The sequence below is a fragment of the Chaetodon trifascialis genome, chromosome 1 (genome assembly GCF_039877785.1).
Source record: "Chaetodon trifascialis isolate fChaTrf1 chromosome 1, fChaTrf1.hap1, whole genome shotgun sequence".
Lineage (NCBI taxonomy): Eukaryota > Metazoa > Chordata > Actinopteri > Chaetodontiformes > Chaetodontidae > Chaetodon > Chaetodon trifascialis.
In genome coordinates, this window is record NC_092056.1 from 31,089,424 (window position 1) to 31,101,627 (window position 12,204).

The 12,204-nt window shown below is 39.9% G+C and overlaps 1 protein-coding gene across 1 annotated transcript in view; it reads left to right on the forward strand.

The window, feature by feature from the left end:
- cemip (cell migration inducing hyaluronidase 1) overlaps positions 1-12,204 on the forward strand; it is a 178,845-nt gene that overhangs the window by 90,496 nt on the left and 76,145 nt on the right. Inside the window, exons 3-6 of the mRNA XM_070966034.1 lie at positions 4,142-4,279; positions 5,415-5,553; positions 7,587-7,823; positions 9,708-9,887. Coding sequence (XP_070822135.1) covers positions 4,142-4,279; positions 5,415-5,553; positions 7,587-7,823; positions 9,708-9,887 — 694 coding nt within the window. The remainder of the gene's footprint in view (positions 1-4,141; positions 4,280-5,414; positions 5,554-7,586; positions 7,824-9,707; positions 9,888-12,204) is intronic.

The window sequence follows — 12,204 nt, forward strand, 5'->3', positions numbered from 1 at the left end:
CCCTAACAATAATCTGGTCACTAATAGTACAAATGGAAACAAGGTAGCATCTGTTACCTTTCTTTTTGCAGGAGTCATTTTAAGCTTAACCAGTTTTAAGTCGTCCCCCCACCCCCCCACCCCCCCTGCAGTGGACCATGTGGACCTTTTTTGATGTTTCCAGGCTGTTTTTGTCAGAATATTATTGATCTGTACATCGCTGAGAGATGTCAGTGAGTTGTATCAATTTTGCATTCATTTTTAATATAGTTGTTTGTCTGTTGTTGACTGTTATTGAGCCTCCTGTTGTGATTGTATGTTTAAATAGCTGCATCGATGGATTCATGGGAATCTAAACTTTCTAAAGGTGTAAAGTGTGAACATAGCGTTTGTCAATAGATGGGAAGACCGCCCACGGGCCATTGGAAGCAGATGATATACTTCCTTTAGCAGCTGAAGAGGTTCAACATGCTAAAGCCAGTGTTGGTTCACTTCTACTCAACCTCTGAGTCCAACTTCACCCCCTGCATCACCATCTTTTATGCTGCTGCTACTGCCAAGGATAAGGGCAAAACACAGCGTATCATTGTCTCTGTGGAGATACAAGTGGGGGGGGCTATTTATTTATTTATTTTTTTTCTTTTTTCTTTTTTGTACCACAGACACAGGCCATCACATCAGAAGCTTAAGTCTGAGCTCTGGTGTTTTTGGCCTCATCCACCCTGAACAAGGAAAATACAAGCTCACAGCATGAACACATGACAGAGTAATCAGCAGTAGTTCAAGACAATAATTCAGTTATAATAAAACAGCTCCCTTTAACACTGCTGTGTCACAGTTATTATCCTGTCCCGTGTTTAGAAGTAGTTTAGTTGGCTTGTTTATTTTTGTGGCAGAATTCTGCCTGACTCACCTGTGATGTATTTTGTTGGATTAAGAAGGAAGTTCAGGCAAAGGAGGCAGCAGGTTCAACTGTTATACTCACAACTGTCAAACACTCCAGTAACTGACAGCTACAGATCTTCAAGGGCTAACTGCAGGAGTACGTGTGTTTACAGCTGCTGATGAGGAGCTGCTGCTGCCTATGGGTTGCTTTCCATATCAAAAATAATTATAATAGTAAAAAAAAATAAAAACAATTAATAAAATTAATGGTCCATTTGTCTATTGAAAAGCAGCATAGGGCAACCAAGAAGAAAAAGCAAGACAAGACAAGCTGAGTTTAGTGACAGACCATGAATGAACTTGCAGAAACTTAAATGAACGCAATATTAAGATAACATATAGCTGCTTGTCTGCAGCCCCACTGTTTCCATAGACACTCATCCTCCAAAGCCTGTCACTTACAGACAAACAGAAACCAGCTGATCACACGGTACCACCTATGAGTCAGAGTTAGCCCTCTGGGAAATCTACTTGACAATTCAGATCCCAAGCCAGTCAATGTCATTGACAAATCCATTAGGTGGCAGGGAGATGAGGTAACCACCACACACACCAGAGAGCAATAGATTGAAACTCTATTGGGCAGACTGGACAGAAACACACAGTGTCTCTGTGCTATCCTGACAATAACAGACATAGAATAAATGGCTTTATCAGTCACTCTTACTCTTGAGTGAGCAATCCATTAACCTTTTGTACTTTTTTATCCCCATTTAGGTAGTTGGAGAGCTGTGCAAATTTCAGAGTAGGTAAAGGTAAATTGAACAAATCAGATCAGCAAAGAACTCATTAACAAAGCAGAGGTACTAAAACTGGTGCCTTTATAAACTTGTGGATTAATGTATCAATGGATTACTGCATATTTTCTGATGTTCTGATGTGCTGTAATTTGTAATTCTGTCTCTCATGATTTAGAAGCTTTTCCCATAGTACTTTTCAACTGCCTCAAGAATTTTTTTTTCTAACTTTTCATCAAGAAAAGGTAACAGGCTGGTCTGTTTATACTGTATATAAATATGAATATCTGCATACATTCAGGCAGTACACCCACTTCATCTTTCTCTCTGCCCCATAAAGGATTTCTTTCTTATTGTTTAATGTCAATGCAAAATAGTGAGTCAAATAGAAGCCCTTGTTTTTTGATTCTGAAGGACTGACACAAACGTTTTTTACCCTGATGCTTACTTTCTTTTGAGTCCCCCCTTAAAAATGTCTAAATGTTTCGTATCACATCATTCGTCCTGTAAAAAGCAATGTTCAACTGTAAAAGGTTTTGTCAAGGTGACAATAAAGCCTGATAAACACTACAGTAGCTGAAGCATGCTGTAAAAGAATGAATATTTTCCATCAATTCTAAAGGGACTGGAGCATTGCTACAAGGTTGCTTGTTGATACAGTAAAGGCCACAGAGAGACAGGAGAGGTGACTCATGGCCACATTTTATTTTACTTCATTTCTTATATTCCTGTAAAGTGTTTGTTTGGTCCTTTATCACTATTGTACCTTCCCTTCTCTAAATGTTCTTCTCCCAGCAACATTTTAAGAAACAAAGAAAGAAAGAAATCCTTTATTAGTCACAATTTTTACACAACATGCGGAGTTCAGGGAGGAAACTGCACACGCCATGCATATGTGAAATTATTTTTCTGCTTTTAACCCATCCTTGGTCAGTCCTTCCTCTGTGGCAGACCAGGTGTGGTGGGCTGCCAGCCGACCGGTGCCCGAGGACCAGTTCCTCTGTCGTCACCATTGGTCAGGTGGTGATCTTCTTGCATGTTTTTAGTGGGGGTATTTTTATGGAGGATACGCCAGGTGAACACGGGGAGAACATGCAAACTCCACACAGAAAGGTCCTTTTTCCTCGAGCAACAGGCAGCGAAGGCAAAAATCTTACATTTCTGTGCAAACTTTGCCCGCCGGCTTTCAAAAAGAAAATCCGCACTTGAGTCACATGGGGTGAAAGCTGCAGCTGAATGGACAGCAACAAAGCGTTAAAGCAGCAATGTGGAAATGCTGGCCCCTCAATGCTAATGTAAACCCTGGTTGGATAAGAATTCAAAATTGGATATGAAGATGAAATCTGACGCATAGTTACAGTGTTGAAACTGATAAAATAATTGCTGTCTGTGGTTCTATATGGGCTGTGTTCATTTTTGGAACTCAGTTCAAAATTTTGAATTACGAACTATGAACTGAAGTTATTCATTTTAAAATTTGTGAACTGAACTGAACATTTTCTACATGAACTAGTTCATGTAGAAAATGAACTTTCCCAACACTGGTTCGGGGTCTACCCCAGGGTCTCCTACCATTTGGACCAGAAAACCTCCAAAGAAAGGCACCTAGGTAGCATCCTGATCAGATGCCTAAATCACCTCAAATGGCTGTTTTTGATGTGAAGGAGCAGTGGGTCTTTGGCAACTCCAGCTAATTCAGAATGCTGCTCCCATGGGCCTGATAAAAACTAGAAAGTATGACCACATTATTCCAGTTCTAACATCCTTATACTGGCTACCAGTCACCCAGTGAACTGACTGCAAAATCCTGCTCACCCACAACTCATTCTCTGGCTCTGGGCCCAAATACATCTCTGATGTCTTTGTTCCATATGATCCCCCTAGAACCCTCAAGACAACTTGAAATGGTTCACTGGCTGTCCTGAGAGTTAGAACAAAACACAATGAAGCAGCATTTGGTTATTATGCAAAACAGACTTGTAATAACCTTCCAGTAAGAGCAGATATTAGACAAGCCCTTCCTTTCCCTGGTGTATGAAATGTGCTGTACAGATAAGGTCGCCTTACATGTTCTGTGCCCACTACAGAATGTGAATTGCTCCTCCTGAATCTGAATTTCGACAGTTGGCTGGAGCCTTCTTTCCAGCACACTGTTTTGAAGGCTATTTGAAGAAATCTCTTTCAATTCCAATTACAATAACAATTAATTAGGCAGACAATATGCATTTTTATGTAGAATCTTAAACTCAAAAGTAACCACCAACTATAGCTGTAAACTGCATGTCCTGAAATCAAAGGTCGATTATTTCTCTGAAATTTAATGCAGTAAAAGTATAAAGTAGAATAAAAATGAAATACTTGAGTTAAGCAACTGTGCTTTAGGACTGTACTTGAGTGAATGTACTTGGTCACTTTGCACCACTGGTGAGTTGTATGTCTCTCAAGAAAAGAAATGTTTGTGTATTTATTGTCTCCTGCAGTGTGTCCAGATAAGGAGCCAGGACTACAACCCTGGATGCCAGGACACAGTGAAGACCACCGTGTTACAATCGGTTATGGCAGGAAGGTCCTTCTCACAACTTCAGCTACAGTTCACTCCATCGAGATTCTCAATGGAGGTAAGCTGGACAGGTCCATTTTATGTTCACCAGTCAAAGGTTTCTTCATAATCTGTAATGTGAGATATTTCTGAGTGAATCAGAATATATGTGTTGGGTATAGTTACAACGGGGATTTAAATGAAATTCTATAATATTTGTAGTGTGATTGGGTTGCTTAAAAGTGTACGTGACTTAACAAATGCAGCTTGATGATGTAAGCTAGTCGACCTAAATCATATTTGATTGGATAAAGTTATTTATATAACCCAGATTTAAAGATCATAGACTAGAAATATTTTAAGATTTTACAAGAAAGGAAAACAAAGGAATTTTAATATTAAAAAAACTGAAAAATGATTTTATTTACATGCATTTAACAACAATTAATATAGGACACGGAATCTGAACTTTTGAAAACATATTTTTGTATTTAACCATGTCTTTATTCATGCTTGGTGTCATTGGCTCCTTAGTGATTCATCTGTTTGGCAACCAGCTCATTAGTATCATCCAATCCGATCCTACTTCTGATTCTATACCATCATAGTATGTATTTTAGGGTATTAGTCCTCCCAGCAGAACAATCATTGCTGCTTGGATTCCTTTTCTCTCACATTTAACTGTAGAACCACTTACTATAAATGATCAATTCCTTGACCTCCTCCTTCCAAGTGTCTCTGACTGATTTATTATATAATTATTAACTGAGAAGATTTCAAAGACTACATTCAATATTGCATTCTAGTTAAATGTATTGAGCAAAAACACTGAGTAATATTATTTAAGACAAAATGTGATGAAAGCAAGAAAAGTTGGACATACAGGAAATGCTGTTTGGTGTTCAACAGCTATTCACCACTTCACTACTGAACTGGAATCATTGGATTGCACACAGGTGGATGGCCAGCTACATCTGCTGTGTGTGTGTGTGTGTGTGTGTGTGTGTGTGTGTGTGTGTGTGTGTGTGTGTGTGTGTGTGTGTGTGTGTGGACAGCCTGAGCCCAGGGCCATAAATGGTAGGGAGACAGGAGGTGTCTGAGAGCACTGGGGCATGAAAGACCTGCCAGGAGACTTCATCACCACCTCCCCACCACCACTAACACCAACTCTCTCTCTCTCTCTCTCTCTCTCTCTCTCTCTCTATGTCCTGTAGGAAAGCTGGTGATTGCTGACATCAACCGGCCCATACTGCTTCGAACAAAACACATTCTGATTGGGAACAAGGGGGAGCTGCACATCGGAAGCGCAGACTGTCCTTATAAAGGCAACCTCACCATCTCCCTTTTTGGAAGGTGCAGTTGTATGAAGTTTAGCATGCAGCAACGTGTTTTCAAGAAGTGATGATGATCAACACCAACATACGTTATAGTCAATTTACCAATTCAAAGCACCCAATATACAAGCTCTCTGATATTATGAACCTATTGGCCCGTCATTAAAGTTCTGAGTAATCTTGTCAGTTTAGTCCTTCTCTGATATCATCAATGTGATGTAGTTTGATTGATTACATATTTATTGTAAAACAGGAGAATATTATAATGGATTTCTATGGAGCATGTAATCTTAAAGGATAAGCTTGGCACTGTTTTTTTTATTGACCTAATGTCAGCATATACCAAGAAGAGACCAAAGCCAACAATGAATCGATTCTGCAAGTAAATAGTGCCTCAGTCCTGATCTACTCATAAAATGTATTACCTGGAGGAAAGTTGAAAATACTAACTCATCAGGTAGTGAGTCAGTCCTCTTAGCGACTTCTTAAAAAAAAGGGGGAAAAAATAAAAAAATAAATAAAAGAACAAGGTCAGGCAGGTGAAAAGTAACAAAAAACTACCAGGAAGCCAGGAAGGCTTCCTCGCTCAGGTCTGATGCCACCGGTACTGTGCTGACTTCAATGGAAGAAAGGTTTCTTGGTCATGGTTAATGTTATGTTGTTGCTTTGCGCCTTTTTTCCACTTTGTCAGTCACTATACAGATTTCCTACCACCATGAGTTTGTATTTATCCCGTAACAAATTTTTATGCGCTGCTTAGTGATTGAAAGTTATAGGAAATGACAATGAGCCAAGACCATGATATAATCTAGAACAGATTAATAAAGCCTAGCTTATTCTTCTTACCTTAGAGCACTTATTCCATGTTCCTTCATTCTTTAAAGTGAAACAATGAAAGTACAGAACAACTGATAAACTGTCCAACTAACACTCAAAGTGTTCAGTAATAGCATACATATTAGCAGCATATTGGCTTTTTATTAGTCATTATAAAGTACTTTATACATTATGGGAGGGGGTTAGGTTATAAAAATCATAATTCATGTACAACAACTTACTATCAGTAAGCACTAATTAGAAGGTTATTGAAGGAAAACTCTAGTTAATGTCCTAGTAGTTCTACAATATGGTCATGCAGAATAAGGCATTAGTAAGTGCTTTACAATTACTAATCAATATCCAATATGCTGCCTGCATGTATGCTAATAAGCAAATAGGTAGCAGTGAATATGTGTACCTTAATTAAAAGTGTCTTAATATAAAGATTTTCTTACTCCCGTCAAAATTACAAAGTGACCCTCCATTAAAGCTTTTGCATTTATACAGCACTTGGCTAGTTTACCGACCTTTCAAAGTGTATTATAACGCAACACATTCACACACTCATTTACACAATTACAATTGCTATTACAATTAGTCATTTGGCCGATGCTTTCATCCACAGGGACGTACATAGGAGTTCACACACCAATGGCGCAGCACGGGGGGCAGGTTTTTTGTTGTTGTTGTTTTTTTTGAGGGCACCCAGATCAGTTTTTTGGCCAAGGACACTTCAAAGTGTAAACAGAGATTCTGATTAGTGGACAACCTGCTCCACCTCTTGAACCACAGCCGCCCCTAGTGAAGGCTGGGGCCCCCAGATTGAATTCACTAAATGTGGATTAATCTAACTCTCTAAATAGTCCCCAACAAATTTATTTATTTATAGTAATGTTTGTTAAAAAATACAGCCCACAGGTGTTTTACGAAAAGACCGAGGAATTTTAAAAAATTTGTTGTTTTTAGCCATGCTCTCTAGGGATGTATTGGTGTATTTTCATGGTATTTGTGGACAGTCCCCAAGTTTATGACATGTCTACAACCCCCTCTCCCCTGTTTCCTACTTTCAGTCTTCTCTGCCTACTACCATATGAGGGCAAATTGCCATTTTCCTCTAAATGTCTGATGTCTGCATTAGGATCATGAATGTAAACACTGAAGCATACTTCCTTGCCTCAAATGTCCTATGGAGAAACTTGAATGAGAATATTAATTCTCTCACATTGTTCTCAGATCGGATGACAGCGATCAGGAACACAGCTACTTTGGGAGAAAGTACATTGGCGTGGGCACAGGCGGAACACTAGAGATCCATGGAGAAAAAAAGCTGGCATGGACCTTCCTCAACAAGACTTTCCATCCTGGAGAGAGCAACCAAAACAACTATCTGTTCCAGAGAAGCTGGGGGAACCGAGGCATCATTATCCACGTTGTCGACCCCAAGACTGGAGAGGTGCTGCACATTGACAGGTGAAGGTCCCCTCCAAGCAGAGGCTGTGTCTCGGTTGCTGAACAATCCTGAGATTCTTAATTAGAGCAGAAATGATGAGGTGGCTGACATCTCATAAGCTGTGTAACCACAGGGTTGCAATGAAGGAGACAAATATGCATCTAATGGCTCTGGCACTGCTTCATGTAGGGATATTAAATTTAGAAATCAATGCCATCCTTTATATCCTTTTATGAGTCTTTATTCATTACATTTGTATTCCAGATGGAGGTCAGATGAATTGATGTACAGATTTTATTGTGGTAAATAGATGATTGGGTAATTTTTAGAGGAGGCAGGGCATTGGACTGCATCAAGTCTACTCAAATTTATTGCCATTAGACAGTGTCTGATTAAAGGTGGCATAAAATGCACAAAATGGTTATTGCAAAACAGTTAATATGCCGACTGGCTCAATTGCAGTGAGAGATTAAATGAAACAATGAAACAATAATTATAATGGATAGACAGCAAATATTGCTTTGAAGTGGTATAGTATTTTATTAATGAATGTCAGTGGTTGTTCAACTTAAATTTGATCTTGATGTTTTGCTCTTTTGCTCATGAGACATTATTTTAGCCTCCATTTTTCATGTGGATACACTCCCTGATTGTTTAAGGCACCTATAGCACTTGAAACAAGGGGGTGTTAAATGCACATTAATGTACAACTGAAATTCTTTTTTTTAACTTTATTGTTAGTGGATTTTTATCAGTGAACAAGAGAAAAAAGGTATTTGGATCTGAAATGGGGCTGCACGGTGGCGCAGCAGGTAGTGCGCATACCTCACAGCAAGAAGGTCATTGGTTCGATTACCGGGTCAGGTCTTTCTGTGTGAAGTTTGCATGTTCTTCCCGTGCATGCGTGGGTTCTCTCCGGCTTCCTCCCACAGACCAAAAACATGACTCTAAATTGCCCCTAGGTGTGAGTGTGAGTGTGAATGGTTGTGTGTATGTGCCCTGCGATCGGCTGGCGACTGGTCCAGGGTGTACCCCGCCTCTCGCCTGTTGACAGCTGAGATAGCCCCCCCCCCCCCCGACCTCGATGGATGGATGGATCTGAAATGCTCCTTCAGTCTCCAATTGACAGCTTAGTAATACAAGCTACCATAAGTGCTTTCATGAAACTTGAAAACATGTATGCATGTCTGTGTATTCATACACACACACACACACACACACACACACACACACACACACACACACACACACACATACACACATATACATATATACACATACATACATACATACACACACACACACACATATACATACACGCACACACACACACACACACACACACACACACACACACACACACACGCCTTTAAACATTTCCTTTCTTTTTTATGTCTATGTGAAACATGATAAAATGAAACATGCCACACAAATAAACTTTAATAAACAAAGGGAAAAGGAGTGAAATAATAAAAATCTTACCAGGTTTCAAAGCAGTGTTGAAATACTTGTCTGCTTCTAACATTAATGGCTGCATATCAGTATGTTACAGTTTTTCCTCTGAAGTTTTCTTACCTTGTTTTGAGAGGTACCTGATGCACATTGTTGCAGCTGAAAGCCCCTTTTCTCAAACAAACTTGCCTCTCTGTTATTATAACAATCTCCTCCTCCAGGATACAAATTTAAGTAGAAAAAAGGATTTCTGACCCACAGGTCACTGGTCTGGCAGATACCCACTGATAAATTTCTTAAAGTATGGGAATGAAGATTATTACTTCAACAAAATATGCTTTAAAATGCAGAGTGTTCACTTCTGTCTTGTCTATGTTTTAGGATGAATGGAAGACAAACAATAATGATTTTGTTTCTTTCCCCTGCTCCCCTTTTCACCTCCCTTCCTACAGGTTTGACACATACCGTAGTAAGGATGAGAGTCGACGCCTGGCAAAATACGTGGATGGTGTGCAGGCGGGACTCATACTGGCCATGGTGGTGAATGATGAGGGCTCCAATAACTTGGAGGATGCAGCCAAGAAGAGTCTCTTCAGGCTAGGCAGCCAGCACATCAGCAATCTGGGATTTCGGTGAGCTCCTGAAGTCTTATGTTTGAAGCTAAATGACATTTTAGCCTCTTCTGGCAGCTTGCGATGGAAACTGGCATTCAGGTTTTTTGGAAGATAAAAAACCAATGTTCATAAACAAAACAATAATAGATGAATAGATGAATCAGTAATGACAATAAATGTTAGTTACATGCTGTTGATCAGTACTATGAGTTCATCATGAGCATCTCTGCTCATTTCCTCCAGTACATACTCATAGGTATTCAGCTCACATCATGTCAGGAAATAAAATGTATTTTCCAAGCTCCAGCACTGGAGCGTTCTGGTTGTTGATTGCTGTGAGTTAATGAGAAAATCTTACAACCTCAGGTATAGTATAGGTGTAAAGTTGTCTCTTTCAAATTAATCTCTGCAGCTTTTAAGGACCCTTTGATACTTAATGGTTTGCAATATCTCCAGAGTAACATTTGTAAAAATGTATACATTCAGTGGCCACTTTACCTTGTACACCTGTGCAGTCTATTCCAATTCAATACAACAGCGTTATTTTTTTTGTCCGAGTGTTAGAAACACCTCTGAATATAATACAGTCCAGTACAACACCACTAATTATGAACTCAGTGCTAAAACAGAAAATTGAATTCACACCTCTATGACAGTGTCAACAAAAACTGAAGCCATTATGACAAAAGTAATCATATGTGTTGGATTCCATTAAGTTGTACAGGTGTATCTATTAAAGTGGACACTGAGTGTATGCAGCTTGGGAAAAGACATTTCAGCTGTATTTGTGTTTTGTATTTATTTGTTTATTTGGATGGGACAGTGCACATTAATAAACATACAAATATGTAAACATGCCGGATTGTAGCAAAAATGCAAATTTCCATCCGTAGTTCCATAACATAAAAAAACATTGCTCAGGCAGGTAAAATACATAAAGTTAGTATACTTTAGCTGTGAAGTTAGTGAAGCTAAACACACATAAAATATAACGTCATATGACAAAGGAAAATTCTGAATCAAGACCAAAGCTATGTAACATCTGAATGAAGAAAAAATAACATCCTTTTGCATTCATGAATAAAGTTGATTTATGAGCAGATAAAAGCTCCCATGCTCTTCACATTCAGGGGTTTTACCTCTCCGCTATAGGTACAACTCCATCACCTTGAAATTAGATTTGTGTTGTACAAAATTATTTTCCCAATCACATTGAGAAATGGACTCACTACCTGAAATACACTGCTCACAAAAAGTTAGGGATATTTGGCTTTGGTGAAATGTACTGTATGGAAATCTAAAAAGTTCACACTACAGTGATGTTATATGAAAGTAGGGTATTTAAGTAGAAGCATGCAATTGTGATTTCCTCATCTCAAACAATTTATTGAAACAAAAGCCAACAACAGTGGTGGATATACAACAAAAAATGTCAATGTCTCAATAACTTGTCATGTGCCCTTGAGCATCAATGACAACTTGACAACGACGTCTCATGCTGTTCACAAGCCGAAATATTGTCTGCTGAGGCAGGGAATCCCACTCTTGGAGGGTGGCCCTCAGGTCATTGAGGCTCTGGGGTACAGAGTTACGAGCCTCCACACAGCAACTCAGCTGATCCCATAGGTTCTCTATGGGATTCAGGTGTGGAGAAAGTGAAGGCCACTGCATTTGAGGTACCCCACTCTCCAGCAGCCGTTCCCTAATGATGAAACCTCGATGAGCTGGAGCATTGCTGTCTATGAGATGAAATTAGGCCTGCGTTGTTCATGCAGGGGCACAATGACTGGATCAGTGATGTTATTCAGGTAGTATGGGCTTGTCACTGTACAGTTCACAAAGTGTAGGGCAGTATTGACTAGACACACCTGCCAACACCACCACCACCAAAGGCTTGTCTGGTGACAACAGTGCTCTCCTTAGCGCTCTCCTGGATGTCTCCAACATCTTTGGCAGCCATCATTTCTGCTCAGCGTGAATTGTCTTTCATCAGATACAGCACTGAGGCCCACTGGTCCCTCGTCCAGTGGAAAATCTCCCTGGCCCATGTAAGACGATGATGCCTATGCCTGGTGGTGTGGTCAGGTACCCTCGCAGGTCGTCTAGCACGCAGACCACGCTGATGTAAACGGTTTCGAATGGTCTGACGTGACCCTTTGGTGCCTCTCACCTTCTTTAAATGTGCCTGGAGTTTAGTGGCATTCATCATCCGGTTCCGCAGGGCACTGTTCACAATGAAGCGGTCATCAGTGTGGGATGTGGCCAACGGACATCCACTTCTATGTCTTTCTGTGACTCTTCCAGTCTCTCTGTATCTCTGTTGCAACCTGCTGAT